Consider the following 18,969-nt stretch of genomic DNA (forward strand, 5'->3'; position numbering starts at 1 on the left):
ACAACCTGACTCAAAAGTGATTCTTGAGTAAAGAATTTGAAACTTTAGAACTGTAGCTGATAATCTCTAGGATGGCTGGGAATTTAGCAATCTGCATAGATATGGGAGAAAGAAATTGGTTGATAACGGTTTATCAAGAAGGAAAATAACTAAGGCTAAAACCATAAAATAGTGAACCTTATTTAAGGTCTTCTAGGTATCTAGGAATGGAGTTCTGGCTACTCCTAGGTTCTCCAGGCTGTCCTCGTACTAGTTCTGGTCCTGGCGGATTGTTTTTTATTATGGAAGGATGTCTTCATTTCTTTGTTCTCTTTCCAAGAATTGTCTTCTAGATGTTAGGAGAATGCAGACAGGATCATTTTTCTCCAATGTCATGCTGCCCGCAATCCATCTGTCAGTGCTGGTTTCTAGACAGCAGCTTTGCACTGATTTTTATCATTGGAAATCTGGCATGACGCAGGGGTGGTTGCTAAGTGCCAGAAGCGGGAGTCATGTACTTCACTATGACCATCAATCCCACCATCTGAGGTTAGGGGAAATCCACTCCACGTACAGGGAATTCTCCACTACTCAGGATATAATCTATAACATAAACTCTCCATAAAAATCCCCTTCTTACATATATTGAGTATTTATGGATGAGCTATACCTATTAACATCTAGGTCCCTTAATTACTGAAATAATCCTCTTTATGATTTTATGCAATTTAATTTTTTAAAGGCCCCTCATCTCTTCTGACTATGCCTTTCTTTTACGGTAGGAGGAGACTTGTTATGGATATCTTGTTCTTCTTTATATTCATAGTATGGTGAAAGAATGAAACATTTATGGTGGCCAAAACCTGGGCGAGTCAGTTTTGTAAAGATTGTCACCAAAAGGCTTAATGATTTGAATATAATTTTTGGTTTTAGATTTAAGTTTTGCATACACACTTGAAGAGAAACATTCCTTTTGCAAATGAGTTCAAACCTGATTGTCATCTTTATAGGAAATTGATGTTGTGCGGGATTTGTTTTGCTGCTTTCAACAATGAGCGCCTTTCTTTTTAATAATTACTCGCACTTGCCAATGTAATTTTTTATTTAATTGGACCATTTACTAGCCTTTTTGTTAAATTCTGAACTAATAATCATAGGGGTCACATCTAACAATGTGATGGGGTTCGTTTCATTAACATTTTTATAGGGGTTTTGATCCATAGTTTGATTAATAGATCTGTTATAGTTGAACTTCGGCTAAAATGAGATTCCAATGCTTTATATTTTCCTTGTCAAAACATTTTAGTATGTTTCTTCAACTTTGATTGACATTTTTTGTTCGGCCATCAGTTTGAGGTTAAGCTATTCAACGAAATGAAGTTTTGTACCCAATTTCATCCTTAAAGTTCTTCCAAAAACGGCTTAGAAATTGTATTTTGCGATCGAAAGTAATAGATTTTAGTGTTCCATCCAAGCAAATAAGCTTGCAAAATTAAAGTTTAAAAATATAAGAAGCATGTGTTTTAAGACAAGGGATAAAACATGTATTCCTAGAAAAATTGGTCTGCAACATTTATGATAATACTTAATATCATTGGGCAATTGGTAGCCCAACAATGTAATCCATATTCACATCTTTCCAAGGTGACAATTGCACAACTAAATGAGTGAATAACCTTATTTTTTGAATTCTTTTTTTAACCATATGACCAATTTGGCTTGTTTTTCTTTGAAGTTGGTCAACATCACATTAAATAGATGTCATCATGCCTGAAAATTCGTAATCGTTTTTCATGGTATTTGGATAAAATATCTTGTCACAGGAAATATAAATGAATACATATAAGATTATGGATAAACAAATATCCATCCTCAACTTGTTATAACTTTTCATTTTGTTGCTTTTTTTTCAAATCTAATTTTTCGGGATATAGCTTTTATATAATTTTGAAATTTATGATCTTGAACTTGAAGTTATTGATGACTCATGATATCTACTATTTTTTTTCCAAAACTTGACTTATGTTTTTGTTACGCCTGTGCACCAAAATCAACGAACAAACCACAATGAAATTGCAATAGATAGGTGTGGTGGTGTGTGGTGTGGTGCGGTGGTGTTGTGATTCGTCTGCTAATGTGTGTTGTGGTGGTGTGGTGTGTGGATGTGCTACTGTGGTTGCATGTGTGGAGGGTTTAGGGAAGTGTGGTGGTGTGGTGTGTGGATGTGCTATTGTGGTGTGGTGGGGTGTGTGGAGGTGCAGATGTGTGATGGTGTGGTGTGTGGATGAGTTGTTGTGGAGTGGTCTGATGGTGTGTGAATTTGTTGTTGTGGTGTGGTGGGATGTGTGGAGGTGTGGTGTGGTGGTGGGGTGTGTGTGGTGGTGTGTGTGGTGTTTGTGGTGGTGTGGTGTGTGTGGTGTTTGTGGTGGTGTGGTGTGTGAATGTGTTGTTGTGGAGTGGAGTGGCGTGGTGATGTGTGTGATGGTGTGGTGGTGTGGTGGGGTGTGTGGAGGTGTGGCGGTGTCGTGTTTGTGGTGGTGTGGTGTGTGGATGTGTTGTTGTGCTGTCCTAATGGTGTCATCTCTTATAGAGGCTGATTTTTCATTCCCATTTGATATTTTTGTAACACCACATACAGTGATCAATCTTTTAATCAGTTTTCACCATGAATGCTTAGCTAAATTAATCAGAATGAATTACGAGAGTTCTTATTATGAGCAAAAAACTCTAATATGTATGTTTTCTTGGATTTGTGTAGAGTTTCCTAGTGTAGGTGTGTGACATTTTTATTAAATTTTCCTTGGATAATTTTTTTCATTTTACAAGTAGGGTGATGGCCTTATCCAATTAAAGGATATTTCACTATTCTATTGCTTTGTTAGATTAACAATACAATTTAATGACAGAGACACTGATATTCAGAATTTCAGGCCTTCCTTGATTTTAGATGCTCTGTTATCGAAAGGCGTGCTGGATTTCAGCTTTCTCAAGCAAAAGAAAGGAGGCATATCGTGGAGGTATTATAAATTGTCGTGAAGAAAAAAGTATTAAATATTTTCAACTATGGTTTACATACTTCATGGTGGGAAATGATTCTTTTGTTTTTATCCTGATTTTGTCATCCTCAGGGAATCATCATCGGACTAGACAATTTGGATGGTGTAATCCACACAATTCGTGAAACATCAAACAATGCAATGGCTATGACCACTTTGATGAATAGTGAGAATGTTTCGTCTTGCAGTTTAAACTAAACTCCGGCTAACTTAGAGTTTCTATTTATGTTCATTTTCTTAATTATGTATGCCTCAATTAATTTGCTTCACATACCATGACATGAAATGGGGCACACTATCTTGTAGAGCTCCACTTTAGAGCTATCACGTATGATTCACAGAGCTTGTTGATATCGCTTCTTGTAATCCTTGCTTTGAACTTTTTGATGCATCTTGTCAGTTTTCAGTAGCTTATTTAATTTCTTAAACATTATTGATGCATCCTTGAGCTATGATATGCTAGAAGGATAATAAAGTTGTTGTAAAGAATATTCAACGCATAATAATGGTTATAAGGTAAATGATCTGTGATATGTAAATTATCTATAAAATGTATTTATTCTATTTTATTTATATGGATGTAGGCTATCTTTCTAGCTTTAACTGAAAAATATGATGATCTTGTGATGTTATCGAAATTGGTCTTATTCTTTTGCTGGATGTCTATAGTCATTTATCTATTTTTTAAAATGAGAACTTTATCCTGATAAAAAAATTCTCTGCTGTGTTTCAACTAGTCTACTAGAATTAGACAGCTTATATATAATTTTATATTTCTTGAGTCTATGGTTTGGATGGGAATAATACTTTGAGATCTCTTTTTTGTCAATGAAAAATTGTTGTGAAGTTTCATAATATAAAATGCAAATCAGTTAAGGTTACAGAAAGTGACATGCAAAGGCTAAGCATTAAAGTGGAAGGTTTTTTTTCCAGAATTTATGCCTAATGTTGCGTGCATAGAAATATATTGCAATATCTAGTGAGTATAGTGCTGGTACATATAATTCATTTTCGGATAGCTTTGTCTCTGTCGATGCTTCTTTCATTAATACTCATCCAATAAAAAATCAAACTTAACATAGATAGGCATCATTTGCAAAATATTATGAACAAGGAATTGGTTAACCGCAAATCCTTACAATGTATAATCCATCTGTAGCACCATTGCCGATTTGCATCTTTTGTTTTTTTTACCATCGATGACAAGTCTTAGAGACAAAATGAGAAATGAATATATCCTTGATAGGGTTGGTGTAACTCCCGTGACGGACAATTTAGATAGAGTCATCTTAGATGGTTTAGTCACATTAAATATCGACCATCTGATGATCCGATTAGGAGAGTAGATGTTTTAGATTCGACTTATGTCAAGAAAGACAGAGGTAGACTTAGGAAGACTTGGGCTTTAGGAAGACTTGGGCTGTATAAAAAATGTTCTTAATTTATTAGAACTAAATGAAAATTTGACACTAAATAAGACGCAATAGAGAAAAAGGATTCATGCAGTCAACCCCATGTAGTGGGATTAAGGATTTGTTGTTATTGTATCGATGACATGCCTGATTGATTCAATGATTACATTATCGACTACATATGTAGAGTGTCTGAGAATATCAATGTGCCATTGATTGATTAATCGCTGGACTATCTAGCATGATTATGAGCGTTGATATTATTCTTGTTACAGATTAGCATTTAGGGCGTGTAGATGAAACTAATGATTTTGTGCCTTCAACATAAATGTGCTGTTTGCATGTTCGCTTTGCCATCAAAACATCTAGTCCGTAGGCACCTCTATGGAACTCAGTATAAATATTCATCATCTGTAAATTAGTAAACTATTAATAACATGGAGTTAGTAAATCAGAAGTGTTAGAAAATTTTCTCACCTCCTACCACTATCAACATAAACTCACAAATATGCTTCTCATATTCAATCTTCTTTTCACGATAACAAGCATGAAAGATGCAGTATTACGCCTATCAAACATCAAACCCAAATGAGATTGCTTACTTACATGATGCTATTATTTTAACATGAATTTGCAATTAATCGTTAAGGGTGTAGAGTAATATTTTTTTCTAAAAAGCATAATCAATTTTTTTTATTATTAACTGTGATATATAACCACTCATTGTCATGTTCTCAAGTTAAGATTTAGTTAATCAATGGCAAATTGACATCTTGTGATTTTGCATGTACTGACTTAAAGATAAGTTGCATTTTTATAGCACTTTCCCATGAGTAATGCTTCAATCCTCTAAGAGAACAAGTCTCTCTTGAACGGCAATTATGAATTGGCTAATATAGTTTTTGATGGCTTGTTAACTTCAAATTTACTAATTTACGTGTAGGGATTAGCCTCAACATCAACAATTGCCATCTAATGATGTAATTATACCTTAGCTCTACACCCACTATATTCTTGAATAAGACATTCCAACAAAATATTATATCTGAGGTTCAGCATGTCACACCCTTGTCAACATTTTTAGATTAATCAGAGGAATATCAAATGAGGATGATTCAGTCAGATCTAATTTCCAATGAAACTCATCTTGACATATACTAATTGAGATTAAGTGAGTGATAAAACTTTTACAGTTTAATTCTTCTAATATTCTTTAACACCATCAACCAGGAAGCGTGCATATAGCAATCATCAATAAAATATAGAACCTCTAATTAAGTTTCCAATATAAAATCATACGTACATGAAAATCTTTATTTATGTTAGTTATCATTGTCCACTATAAAAATCTAAAATTGTACATTTAAAAAATATATAATAGAAATGTCACCCTACTAGTGACCCATCATTTCCTTTTCCCTCCCTACAAATTAATATTACACTACCTGGTAAATTCCATGCTTGGATAAATTATGTTAAGATAAGGTTTAACTATACATAGAGAAAAATAACATGCATACTAGTTAGTGATTAATATTAGTGTTTTTATTTTTAGACATGACTAGTTTAGTACAATAATAATACTGAATAAACATGTATTTGTATTCAAATATTAAAGGGAATATGATTATAACTAATAAATGTAGCAATTGTTCGAAAGAAATAAAGCTAGCAGACACATATTTCATTATGCTAGTCAATCTCATACATGCAATTATTTATTTCAAATTCATTTTCTTTCTTATTGTCAGCATTCTTTATCTTAAAAATATCATATAATATTTGTATAGGATTTGACACTTCTAATACATTAGGTCGTCACTTGGTCCATCTGTCATAATAACCACTGATAAATGTTGGTTAATCTAACATTGTACTTATCAATGTCATCTTGATACTAGCTAGACTGTTACAATCTTAATATTAAGAGTTGAGAATTCATTTATTTCTCTGCTAGAGCTTGTATTTCTTTGTGCTGGTTATCATTATAGTAGTTTATGTATCATGTAATACATAATATTTTCTTGATCATCTTTGTTCATGATAATTATTTTTTAATGCATTTCAAAGTTAACATGAATGATCCTGTTAATAATTATCTCTCTTAACATGCACCATAAATATAATGTGACTTGAGCTATTCAATATTTGTATCTTTTTATGCATTTCTATAAACATGCTATGAATTGAAACTGAACATACAACCATATACATGTATTACAAAAATTCTTCCAATTATAACCTTTTTTTCAATCAATATTCTTTAGATTTTAAAAAATATAATATATTAATAATTTGTATGTGCTTCTATATATCAAATTATTAGAAATAAAACTTAGAGTTTTATTAAAATAATTTTGATTATTTTTGGGAGGTGTAAAAATGTGGTATAATTTTTCTTAAAAAAATTTCCTTACCTTTTTGTCGTTTTTAGATATTGCAGAACATACCTATGAGTTCTTAAATCCTTGAATCCTCCTCAACTCTAATAAAGTCAATGCCTCACATACTTCAACAATTGAAAACCGCGTCCTGTCCACCAAATAGAAGTATGCCCTTATATTCTCTCTCTTTATGGAACTCATACATGCCTACCAAAAGGTTGTCATCATCACAATTAATCACCTGTACTATTTCTTTTACCATTCTCAGATTTATTGTTCAAACATTTGTCATCTTTTTACTTATAGGATTTAAGTTTACATTATTCATTTTTCTCAGCAACTTGATAATACACCTGTTATTAAACCCAAAAATTGGTATTAAATTTATTTCACGTTCCATGTGGAATTTAATGATTTTTTTTATCTGTACGAGACTAAAAATCTCCACCTTGAAGTCCATATAAAGCTCTTCTTTTTGTGTCATCATTTCAATCATATAAAGCTCTTCTTTTTGCGTTCTTATTAAAATAGTAAACATGTAGCTAGATAGATAATACAAATAGTTTTATTATTAATAAAATTCCATGAATAATGTTAATTCAGTCCCATCAATATTCATAAAAATCTGGATATATTTTCTATTATCAATAAGATTGTTTGCTTAAATTATTGACTAGCTTGATATGATTATTTAGGCTCAATTACTGCTCAATCCTTATTAGAAAATTAGTATGAACGTTTGAATAAGATTCTAACACTCATTCATGTTCAAGCGTTGCTTGATTCTAATAAGAAAATAAATAAACGTGTTTGAGAAGGGTAGTATTTGCCTCAACTCAATTCATTTGCAGCTCTTATTTCAATAAGCTCAACATTAAGCTCTGCTCTATCAAAGATGATAATTGGGCAGCCAATAGTCCATAATTTCTTTAAAAAAAATGATAATTTAACAAAGCGGATTTGCAAAGTTTATTTAATAATAAATGAGTTTTGTTAATTATTACACTGAGTTGATTTACTTTAGTGATTTAGCTTCTTTTTTTTTTCTACAACTCTAGAATAAAATTAATTTTTCAATTTATTTATGTCAGAATATGAGTTATCCCAAAAGCAAGCTGAAGCCCTATTGGATATAACGTTGAGGAAACTTACTTTGCTTGAGGTACTGCGCACATCGCTTATCTTGGGTGTCATCTCCTATGTTTGAGGTTTGTATAATTATCTTGTTTTATGTATCTTCTTGTTGAATGTTATTATAACTTATGCAGAGAAAGAAGTTTGTGGATGAAAGTGAATCATTGTTGGAACAAATATCAAAACTAAATGAGCTTTTGTCTAGCGAGAAAAACATACTTAAGGTAATTGCTTTTAAGATGTTTCATCGTACAAGGTCTGCTATTTAATCTGTCATCCTTGGTGCATTATGTTTGTCTTGTTATGTTTCTCTTGTACATGATTTACTAGTTGACTTGTTACAAATTACAACCACATTCGTTTCTCTTCTTTATTTACCTTCACAACTGCATTCTTTAAATGTATAAACTGCTTGCCGTTAGAGTAGATTTATCTCCTTTGAAAGTTAGGGGGAAAAATTTCTTCTCTCAACTTTTTTGACCGGATGTATCATGACCTTAGCTATATTTAGACTAGATCAATGAACTGGCAAAGGCACAAGGATTACAGCATTCTGGATACATACATGCATGCATACATTCATAAATACCGGCATACATACATTATTTATATATACCCTAGAAATGCTAGATCTTGAGAGTGGAACTTTTCTTCTTTTTTGAATATGTGCTTCTGAATTGGGGACATTTTCTATAGCAAATCCAATTACCTAATTGCATTTGTGTAATCTTTTTAAAATGTTTGCAACTCAGAAAGGCAGTTTTAGTTCAAGTCATGAAATGCTATTAAGGAAATAGTTCAATGACTAAGATCGGGCATGAAGGCGAGTTTTTGCTCTCCAAATTATGTACATTGTCATATCTTTTAATGTTAGGACATCTTTGCGTCATGCTTCTATGCAGGTGAAGCTTGCAACATTTATTTTATTTCCATTTTTTGTGACCTAGAAGGTCATGAACTAAAGTTTTAAACTTATTTCTTTGCTATGCAGAAGTAATGTTGCATGCTTAACCTCTTCTAAGTCTTTGTATTTACTGAGATCTCTTGCATTGGTCCCCATTTTTATCTCTTTTCTACTTGCATATTTTTTCCACGTTATTCCTAGATATCAAGCATCATTAAATGGGCAATTTTATCCTTACTAATCGGCTCATGATTTAGATTGCATTGAGTTAATTAAAAATATTATCCAATTTTGGGTGGTTGATTTGAAGGCCTTCCATTATATTTGTAATGGTGGTAATTGAGGTTTTTTATTATTTCTTTGGAAAGCGGAATAATTATGTTTTACATGGAGTTAATGTTTCATAGGTTTATTTTGTAGAGCCAAATTAAATTTCCTAGGTTAGTGATGTGCGGAGCCCGATTAGTGTTTATAGTTCAGCTTCAACTTATGGGAATTGGTTTCCCTTACTCTAGAGAAGAGGAAGTGTTGTTGGGTTGCGGTGGACCTTGATGTTATCTCGTTGCATAGCTCAGTTGAGTAGGGAGGTTTCCTATCTCAGTTGAGTAGGGAGGTTTCTTGTCTCTTTGTGGTTTGCCTTCTGCTTAGATGACCTCCTCTATGGATAACAGACGCTATGTATTGATGCAACCATATCAGAAGAGGGCAACTATAGCTTCTATGAATTTTGATTCAATCAGTCAATCCATGAATCGAATTTGTGGATTTTGAGCTAGCACTGAAGATCAGTCTAACCATCTTGAGCTTCACCTATGAATCATATTGCTGATCTATATGACTTGATTGATCGTTTTACTAATCTTTGTGCATTGGTATGTGATCAGTCGACTCGTGGTTTTCTACCTTACCATTGATAGTGGATTAGACAACGCATGTTCCAGCACCTTGAATAACTTGAAAACATAAAATTTTTATGATCATATTTTTAATGCTATCATTCTATATATTATTATGCCTTGATGAGGTTCCCTACTTTGATAATTCTGGTGATTAACTTGATATAATTTGTCACGCTATAATTGACAATCTTTGTTTAAGAAGAAAAGCAGAAGGGTTAGGGTACAAAAAGTAATAGCCTGGGTGGGTGGTTGATCAGTCTTCTCCAGTCAACTAGACGATGACAACTTCATCAAATTTAATTTTCAATGACATCTATCTTGACTTGTTCTGACTTCCACTCAGCTGGACGAGTAAGTGGAGAATTGTTCCAACCAAATCTTCACAAGCAAACACTACATTTCACTTTATCAAATATTCATTGATATCAAACAGAAATCAGGAGGCTTCTATAAATAACACTCAAATAAAATACAGAGCTTCTGAAAACACTTAAACATTTTTTTATCTAGGCCTTAATTCAAGAAATAGAAAGCAAAATCTTAAGAAAATTGAATAACTCTAGTGCAAAACTTACAGAAGTGAATATTAATTTAGCCTGTCTTGAAATTCTTCAAGAGATATTCTTGGAATTCGTGAAAGATTTAATTTGGGGTGACAGTCATGCGTTTATTGAAATTATTTAAGTGAAACCTTTGGGATTAAGCGTCTGCTCAATCAAATTAAGGCTAAGATTAATACTTTGGGCTTCAATTAGTTCAATTATCTGTGGCCGTTATTTTTTTGAAAAGATGAAAAAGGATATGATGATTTTTTTGTTTTTTAGAATATAAAAAAAGTTTTAATATAAATATGATTTTTGAAAGTAACATTTTAATTTAAAAATAGATGAGACCAAGCGAGTCTCTCATTTTGGATAGTTTGGATGACTAAGCACGTTACCTCAAGTAATATACTTATTCCGAAGAATAAACATATCACTTGTAGTAGGCTCAATCACTTAAACTAAAGAATTTGTGACATCCGTTTGGTCTGCGAAATATTTTATATGAGGCCAACAAGTTCCCCTACCTAATATGAGGATTAGATAAGGTTTATTTTACTTGGGTTTCAAGTTCCATATAGAGACAAACCCTTATATGACCGTACATTTTAAATGACCGAGGTCACTTAAAAAAACTCTCGATTAAGATCAAGGGTTTTATCTTCCGGATTTCAAAATTTAGGTTTCCAAGATTGGATACGGGAAAATCAAACGGGAGTGGCTAAAATAGGAACATTTATTCTAAGAAATCCAAAGGAGCGAAGAGTAGGGGATATCACAGATTCAGGGAGAACCCTGATGACCTCCCAATTATCCTATTGTTTGGCTTTATATCTTTGAAATGATGTTATTTAATATTTAATCCTACAATTTATTTAAAATTTTGGACTTATATTCGCACTTTATTCAGTCGTGCAAATGACCTAAAAAGATAAGAGGATTTACACAGTATCGTACAATAACCTCGGAATCCTAAAGTGTTAGGACTTATAATTGCACAACAAAGTTGTGCAAAAACCTAAATGTGATATGTGAGAGTTTACGTTGTGCTAGGCAAACTATCTCGAAATCCTATGTGTTGTTGTTTAAACTAAGAAAAGAATTAGTGATATGAACTTATTTTGACTTTGCAGATTTATCTCGAAGTTGTTCCTCGTCGTGCTGCCCACGGTGTTCGTTCCAAGCTCCTCGTCGTAGCACCCTCGGGTTTGATTTTAGTCTTAAAGTTATATGTAATTGTTTAGTCAACGCTCTGCTGCCGGGTACCTCCTATAAAACCGACTACTGGCCTCCTATTCTAAAGTATAGTGTTTAACAAAACAATAAAGCATGCAGTATAAAAGAAAAGACTAGTATAATATACAGTAAAGAAAGAGAACAGTATAACATGTTGTGAGAACAATATAACATACTGTGAAATAAAATGTTGTAATGTAAATCAAACCTGTATATTTGGGAGGTCTGGTGCTTCGTTAAGCGAACTAGTATTCACTGTATAAACAAAAGAAAGACATTTTCTGGAAAATTTGAGAAAATCGACAAATAACCCACAATAGAAGATCCGAGAAAATTGACGAGTAGCAATTCAAATAAAACCATCAAAGTTATAGGAAAATACCAAGATAAAAAGAGACCACGAGTGTTTTGTCCAAAATCCAATATAACTTACGAAAAATCCGAAAAGAAGGGACCGTAAGCACTCGGGTTAGGGCTAGGCTCAAATAATATATTTGTACTTGAGGGATGTCGAAGGCTATTATCGGTCACCCGGATGTATAAAGCCCGACACTCAACTAAAAGAGTGTCCTACTGAACCTAACTTAAGAGGGTACTTCTTAGCACAGTATCGGTAATTAACAAGTGGACAACCAAGTGGTAACACATTTAAAATTTAAATTTTAACATGCACATATCTTTCAAACATACAAAATTAAAATTATATCAATTTTGTCGTGAAAATATATTATTATTTTTTTTATATAAAACATTGTATCTGTTCTTATCAGTTTTGAAAAAGGAATAATTGTCCACGAGTCGATCACGCCATCAGTCGTAGGACCGCCAACAACCTAAGAGGGTACGGGTCCCCCGCTAGTTTTGTGTCGATGAATGATACTTTCATCTTACAGTTCATCAGGTCCCAAGATTGAGTCCTGTTGTTGTAGGATGAGATATCATTCTGCTCTATCATCGGTGTGCCTCTGTCATCATCACCCTAAGCCTCAAAACAAAATCGACATATTGCGACATTGCTTGATGGTTTCATATATAGCAAAATGCTATATATGAGTGCTTATGTGTTAGACATAAGCACAGAAAACCGAACTAAGAAACAAGAAAAAAAATAAAAAATAAAAATGGGGATGAGAAAGAGGAAGAATTGATCCACCCAAAAGGTCAAAAGGATAAAGGGTGAAACAATCCTCAAAACTGTGACAAAAATATCTGAAAAAGAGAGCCCAAGATCCTTGAATCAATCCAGATGATATCATCTTCTCAAATTTTATATAACTGGATCAACCCAATAAGGGTATCCTCTCCAAATTTTTGTTTCAAATAGATTGAAATGGGCCCAAAAATAATATTACACTGTACCCATGGCTCCATCACTTATATGCACTCACACATCCATGCTTGAACTCGAATATAGTGTTTATGTTCTCCAAGCTTTAATGTTAAATCTCCAAACACTTTTCCAAATGGCAATTTTATAAGCTTTCAAATCCCAAAATAAAGAGAATAATCCATAGGAGCAACTTTCTAAATCCTCAAAACCATACCAGTATCCAATCCATTCAGTTCCACCTCTTTTTAGAAGCTTTCCGCAATTATATAAATGTTCCACCAATTTAGAAAATATAGAGGTGCTTACTACCAGGACAAAATGAACATGAATAATCCTCCACAGGCTCACGGGTAACAGCAGGAAGGAGAGCAAGGGCTTACGGGTAAGGCTAAAAAAAAAAAAAATAGGGGCTCACGAGTAATACCAGGAAAAAGAGTAGGGGGCTCACGGGTAAGGCCAGGAAAAAGAGCAGCCAAGCCTCACAACAAGCCCATAAGTAGAAATCATGAAATGCACAACCAAGCTTCAACATAAACTCACAATTTAAGACAACAACTAGGACAAAACGCACGGGCAGGGGCAGTAGAAGAAAACCAAGCTCGAACCAACTATGTCACAGACCAAGGAACCTCCACAGTAAGGCTCACGGGTAAAGGGCAACAAGAGGAAGGCCACAAGGGTAACAAACACAAGATAAGGCTCACGGCCAAGGCCGCGGGAAGGAGACCATCATTATTTAAGCTTGAACCAACCATTTTCAACATAAAAGAGCTACTAAAGAAAGCTCATAGCCAGAGGAAATGAGAAGAAAGTTAAGTCCAAACCAACCACAACCCAAATTACAACAGTAAGGCTCACGGCCAAGGGCGGAGAGGAGAAAACCAAGCCCCAAACCTAGCAAAGACCATCCAAGCAGGACAAAAAGAAAACAGCTAGGATGCTCACGGTTAAAGGAAGCAGACCAAAACCACTAAACATGCTTCACGGCAAAGGGAAAAGTCGCCACAAATATTACCATTGTGCTCCTTTAATATACATAAGAGAGTGAATGAACAAACTCACATAAACTATTTAGATTGAAACAATTCTCATTAAATAAGACATGATAATGAGTTGATCTGTTCGCATTCCACATAGAAGTAGATATTGAAATCATGAATTTTGGGATGACAAACTTGATTACCAATAAAAATCTCAGGAGAGACGTTAAAGAGGAGCCTCCAACCAAACTGTGTCCAGCAAAGGGGAAAACCGAACCCATCAAAGGGATACAACAGAAAAGGATTCCAACCAAAACACAATCTCAAAAGGAGCCAAATCGAACCCACTAAAGGGCCAAACCGAGCCCAACACAGAGGCAAACCAAGCCCAACACGGCCAAATTGAGCCCAACACAAGGGGAAACCAAAATACATTTTTATCTTAAGTAAACCCAGCAAAAGATAGCCCATAACAGATAATTTTTTTTTTTGAATCAAACCAATTCCTTCTCTTAAACCAAATTAAACCCAACATAAAGGCTAAAGAAAAGAGTATAATTTAAGTTAAAATCGCACCCACCAAGTGGGAAAAACAGACCAGCATTTCCAGCATGGATTCAACCCAAAATAACCAAAACCGAGCCCATCAACATTAAAGGCCAAATTAAACCCAACAAACCGAGCCCATCATAAGTTCAATCCCAAAAGAGCCAAACCGAGCCCATTCATATAAAAAAAAATAGAGAAAATTTTTAGCATAAGTTCAATCCCAAAAGAGCCAAACCGAGCCCATCCATATGAAAAAAAACAGAGAGAAATTTTAGCATACATTTAATGCAGAAGAAGCCAAAACCGAGCTATAAACAAGAATCGATCTCAAAAGAGTCAAAGCCAAATTCAACAAATGAGTCAAAACAGGGCTATCAAAATTAAATCTCTTGAAGCCTTATATTTCAAAGTATTGCACCCAGTACATATTCCAAATAGTAACAAGTAACAGGGAACGATAAACATAAACGGATTCCTAATGTTAACATGTTATCCAGTATTGAAACTAATTCTAACATCCATTTGGATAAATATATATAAAAGAAAAGCTCCAACATTGCATTTTCATTCCTAGCATGCATTTCATAGGATAACAACTAAAACTTTCCAAAAAGAAATCTTATTCATCATGTATCTTGAGCAGAAAAAGAAAAGAAGACAGCCATATTATGCTCTATTTTAATGTTTCCTGGAACTATTTCTTTCTTAAATTTCAGAACAAGCCCAAATCTTGCTTCCACATGCTTTAGAAGAAAAAATAAACATTTTTGGATGCCATGCAAAATAGTGCAGAATAGAGGGAAGAAGGGGAATACCTTTTTAATGCAGACTTAAAGCAAAAATTATAAGACAGATTCAAGAAAACCACTCCCACAACAATCCTCTTCCTAAAAGCTTCGAGAGACAGCAAACCACAAGTCCTTCAAACTCCCAACACACAAGAATCTAGCCTAGAGAGGACTTCGGCAAAGCTTCCTTTTCTAAAAGCTCGAGAAAAAAGCAACCCACGAATGTATTGAACTCCAGCACACGAGAACCTAGCTAGGAAGAAATTTCGGTAGCAATTTTCCTCCTTAAGCCTCAAACAGTAAAAACTCCAACCTCGCTTTCTCTCAAAAAAAAAAAAAAAAAATTCAACAACCCTTGGCAGTCAAACACACAACCAAGCAAGAATATGGAACCGACAAGCAAGAGTATCGAGCAACCCAGAAAGGTGTCGAGCCACTGAACAGGAAATCTACACAAGACAAGATTTTGGCAGCAGCTCCACCCTCCTTTTGAATTTTCGGCCAACCCTAGACCTCCCCAAGGTGGGATTTTTATAGCAAAGAAAGGAGAGGAGCATCCACCTACCAGCCTCACTGATGGTCGAATCAGGTAAAGGGAGAGGAAAACATGCATTTAGGGAGGAGGAAATGCAACCTAGGCAGAGGAAGAGTCAGCCAGGTGGAGTTTCACCGTTGGAAAGCTGCTCGGTCGAGCGGAGCTCGAGGAGGCGAGCCGCATGCGTGAATGGCAGAGGAGACACGGGAGAGGAAGACTCGGGCTGACGAACCAGGGCTGTGATCGAGTCGTGCCTGAGAAACAAGTTGCGGGAGCTAGGACACGCTCGAGCGGCTACATGTGCGTGAGTAGGGATGCCGCGTGTGGGTAAGGGTTAAATAGGGTTTAAGATTAAAATATTATTATAAATACTCATATAAATATAAAAATATTTAATATTTCAAAAATAGAAAATTGATTTGTACTTTTTATTCGTGCGTCACAACATAACAAAAATGGAATGTCTTTTTAGGTAATTTTAACGTTCTGGACGTGCTGACGCGGTCCGCTTCACCGTCGGAGGTCGTTTTGACGAATTCATTGATTTTGCTTGTGCGCGGAATTATGACAATATGAGTGTCTTTTCTAGCTAAAATTGGTGCTCCGGACGCGTTGGCGCAGTCAATTTTGTCGTCGGAGATCGTCCGGAGAAGTTAACATTTTCACCCATCTTCAAGCTCAATTTTAGTTCGATCTTGTGCAACTTAGTGAATTTTGTGCATTTTGTGTGTGTGTGTGTGATGATAAAGTCCTAAAGAGGTTTTCCTAGGGCTTGAGATTCTATTAGGAACTTCTCCTTGAGCCTTCACATGATAGTCCTTTACCACTCGACCATAGGACGATGAATTTGAGATCATCAATGCGAGACATCACAAGAGAAATAGGAAGTGGCTGAAATTTCTAAAAGGGTGTGTCTCAATTGTAGTTTTTTAAGATAGTCAATAGGAAAGTCCTATGGCTAGATCCTAGGATCCTAAGGAAAAGAGTAATGACCTCAAAATGAGGTCAACATTATCTTTCAGTGAATTTGGAAATATTTGCTTTATTATAGTTTTGGGGTAACAAACATTTTACTGCTTTGGTGCTGTTGAAAGTCTACATACAGTCTGTGTTGCTGCTTACACTTGACTAATTATTGTCTTGTGAATTTCTCTAAACTGGTTTTTTGTTCTGCAACAGCTTATCGTCGAGGAGGCGCTTGAGTTGAAGAGCAGATTTGGAGCTCCAAGATGCTCATTATTGGAAGCTGGTGATGGTAGCCAATTTGAGGAAATTGATGTTATCCCAAATGAAGAAATGCTGCTGGTAAATGCTTTTTATTTATTTATTCAGCCAACTTTGAAGGGTTTTTTCAATATAAAATTCATATCGTGATTTGATCTATACTTGGCAATTTTTTTCATTCTGTTTGCTGTTCTCCTAAATTAAAATTTTATTCTTAATAGACCCTCAGTGAGAAAGGTTATCTTAAGCGGATGAAGCCTAACACCTTCAATTTGCAAAGGCGAGGAACAATTGGAAAGTCAGTTGGAAAGATGCGAGTAAATGATTCTATGTCTGACTTTATTGTCTGTCATGCACATGATCGCATTCTTTATTTCAGGTAAATAAGATTAAACGATTTTTTTTGTCTTTCCAAAATTTTGGTCTCATGTATTCAGTGTATTATTTATTTTTTTCTTTTTTTTCCTTTTTTTTTTTTTGGGTAAATTCTAAGCTTTTCATGCATCTTCTTGTGTCATCCCTCTTAAAGTTTTCATTTTTAGCATATTCTTGTTTGGTATTTTTTGCCGACTCTTGAGCCATTATAGCATAATTGGTATAATTACAATTTCATAGAACTTACTCTTAAGATCCATGATATTCTTTCATGGTATTGTATTTCTAAACACTCATTTTTAAAGAAGTGGTTTTAACTCTAGAAGTCATATTCTTTTTTTAAATTAGATATAAGATATTTAAACATATGGCATAGTAAAATATGGGACTAGCATTCACTAGATTTTGACACACTTGTATTTTATGAATTTTATTCTTGATTTTGGAGTGAAGAATATAAATGATTTATTTAAAATATAAAATATGAATTATATCTTTAGATAAAGTTTATTTTCAACATGTCAAAATGAGATGTAGAGTATTTTTTATAAATATGAGAATATTGTATGTAAAATACATGCATTTTTTTATGTTTAAAATGCACACATTTTTATGTTCATGTATTTTATTATTAAAAGAAGTCAACTTGCTAACTTTGCACATGATGCCAAATTTTACTCGATTGTCTATTAATATTGAATGATACTTGTTATCACATGCTTAAACATTGTACTTATCCTCAACCTCTTATTTTTTTAGTTGTCTTTATTTTAAGAAATTTCAGCTTATTTTAGCAAAAACTTCAGATATTAGAAAAATTCCATTTACAATATTATGATACTATAATTATGATTAATCATATTAAAACTAGTAGATGGTCTATTAAGCATATATTTAATAATTTAGCATACATTTTTCCTTAAAATACATCGAATCAAGAATTTTGGTGATTAATTTGTTGCTTTTGGTAAGTTCAACCAAAACCATAGTATAATCCTGTTTTAGCTCTTTATATTTGTTAAATTACTTTCTTTAAAATAAAGATGGACTTTATAATCGATGTTCATGCGATGAAGGAAAATCATTTATTTATTTTGATATCGATGTGATTTTTATAGTATCTTACATAGCCCTTTCAAATATTTTTTTTTCCAGGGCCCGTTTTGATAATATCTGTCATGTTAGATATGCAATTCCTTATAAATACCACAAATCAAAACATCTTCATTGTTCTTAATATTTTTTACAAAAATGCTTTCTTTTTTATTATTGGACATCATCATAGCCTTTAAAATCTTCTTAAAAAAAGTGTTAACTAAAATTCTGTAGTATTTCCCTAGTCTTTCTAAACATAAGTTGTTTCCTCACGCATTCCTAAAGATTTAGCTTTATGGATCTTTATGGGAGCTAACCCAATTTTAGATCAGTTTATAATTTATTTCATGTCTCCACGTATTAAAACTTTTTTAAAAAAATGTCTTAACATTTTCCTTCAACAATTCTACGAAAACATCTTTTCTTGATTTTTTTATCTTTCACTAGTCACTATGATCATATTATTCTTGCTTTTAACATATATTGCTTATTTAAAGATTTTAGATGTCTTTTTTTTTATTTTTTTAATATTCTTTTCTTAATACAC

General features: G+C 33.7%; 1 protein-coding gene across 4 annotated transcripts in view; it reads left to right on the forward strand.

Annotated features, from left to right (window-relative positions):
• Positions 1 to 18,969, forward strand: part of LOC110029502 (DNA gyrase subunit A, chloroplastic/mitochondrial) — a 110,482-nt gene that overhangs the window by 65,481 nt on the left and 26,032 nt on the right. For all 4 annotated transcript variants that reach the window (XM_020731825.1, XM_020731823.1, XM_020731824.1 and 1 more), the window contains 6 exons: positions 2,910 to 2,996; positions 3,108 to 3,201; positions 7,923 to 7,993; positions 8,100 to 8,189; positions 16,908 to 17,033; positions 17,174 to 17,331. In XM_020731825.1, coding sequence (XP_020587484.1) covers positions 2,910 to 2,996; positions 3,108 to 3,201; positions 7,923 to 7,993; positions 8,100 to 8,189; positions 16,908 to 17,033; positions 17,174 to 17,331 — 626 coding nt within the window. The remainder of the gene's footprint in view (positions 1 to 2,909; positions 2,997 to 3,107; positions 3,202 to 7,922; positions 7,994 to 8,099; positions 8,190 to 16,907; positions 17,034 to 17,173; positions 17,332 to 18,969) is intronic.

Source organism: Phalaenopsis equestris, unplaced genomic scaffold, assembly GCF_001263595.1.
Source record: "Phalaenopsis equestris unplaced genomic scaffold, ASM126359v1 Scaffold000580, whole genome shotgun sequence".
Taxonomy (NCBI): domain Eukaryota; kingdom Viridiplantae; phylum Streptophyta; class Magnoliopsida; order Asparagales; family Orchidaceae; genus Phalaenopsis; species Phalaenopsis equestris.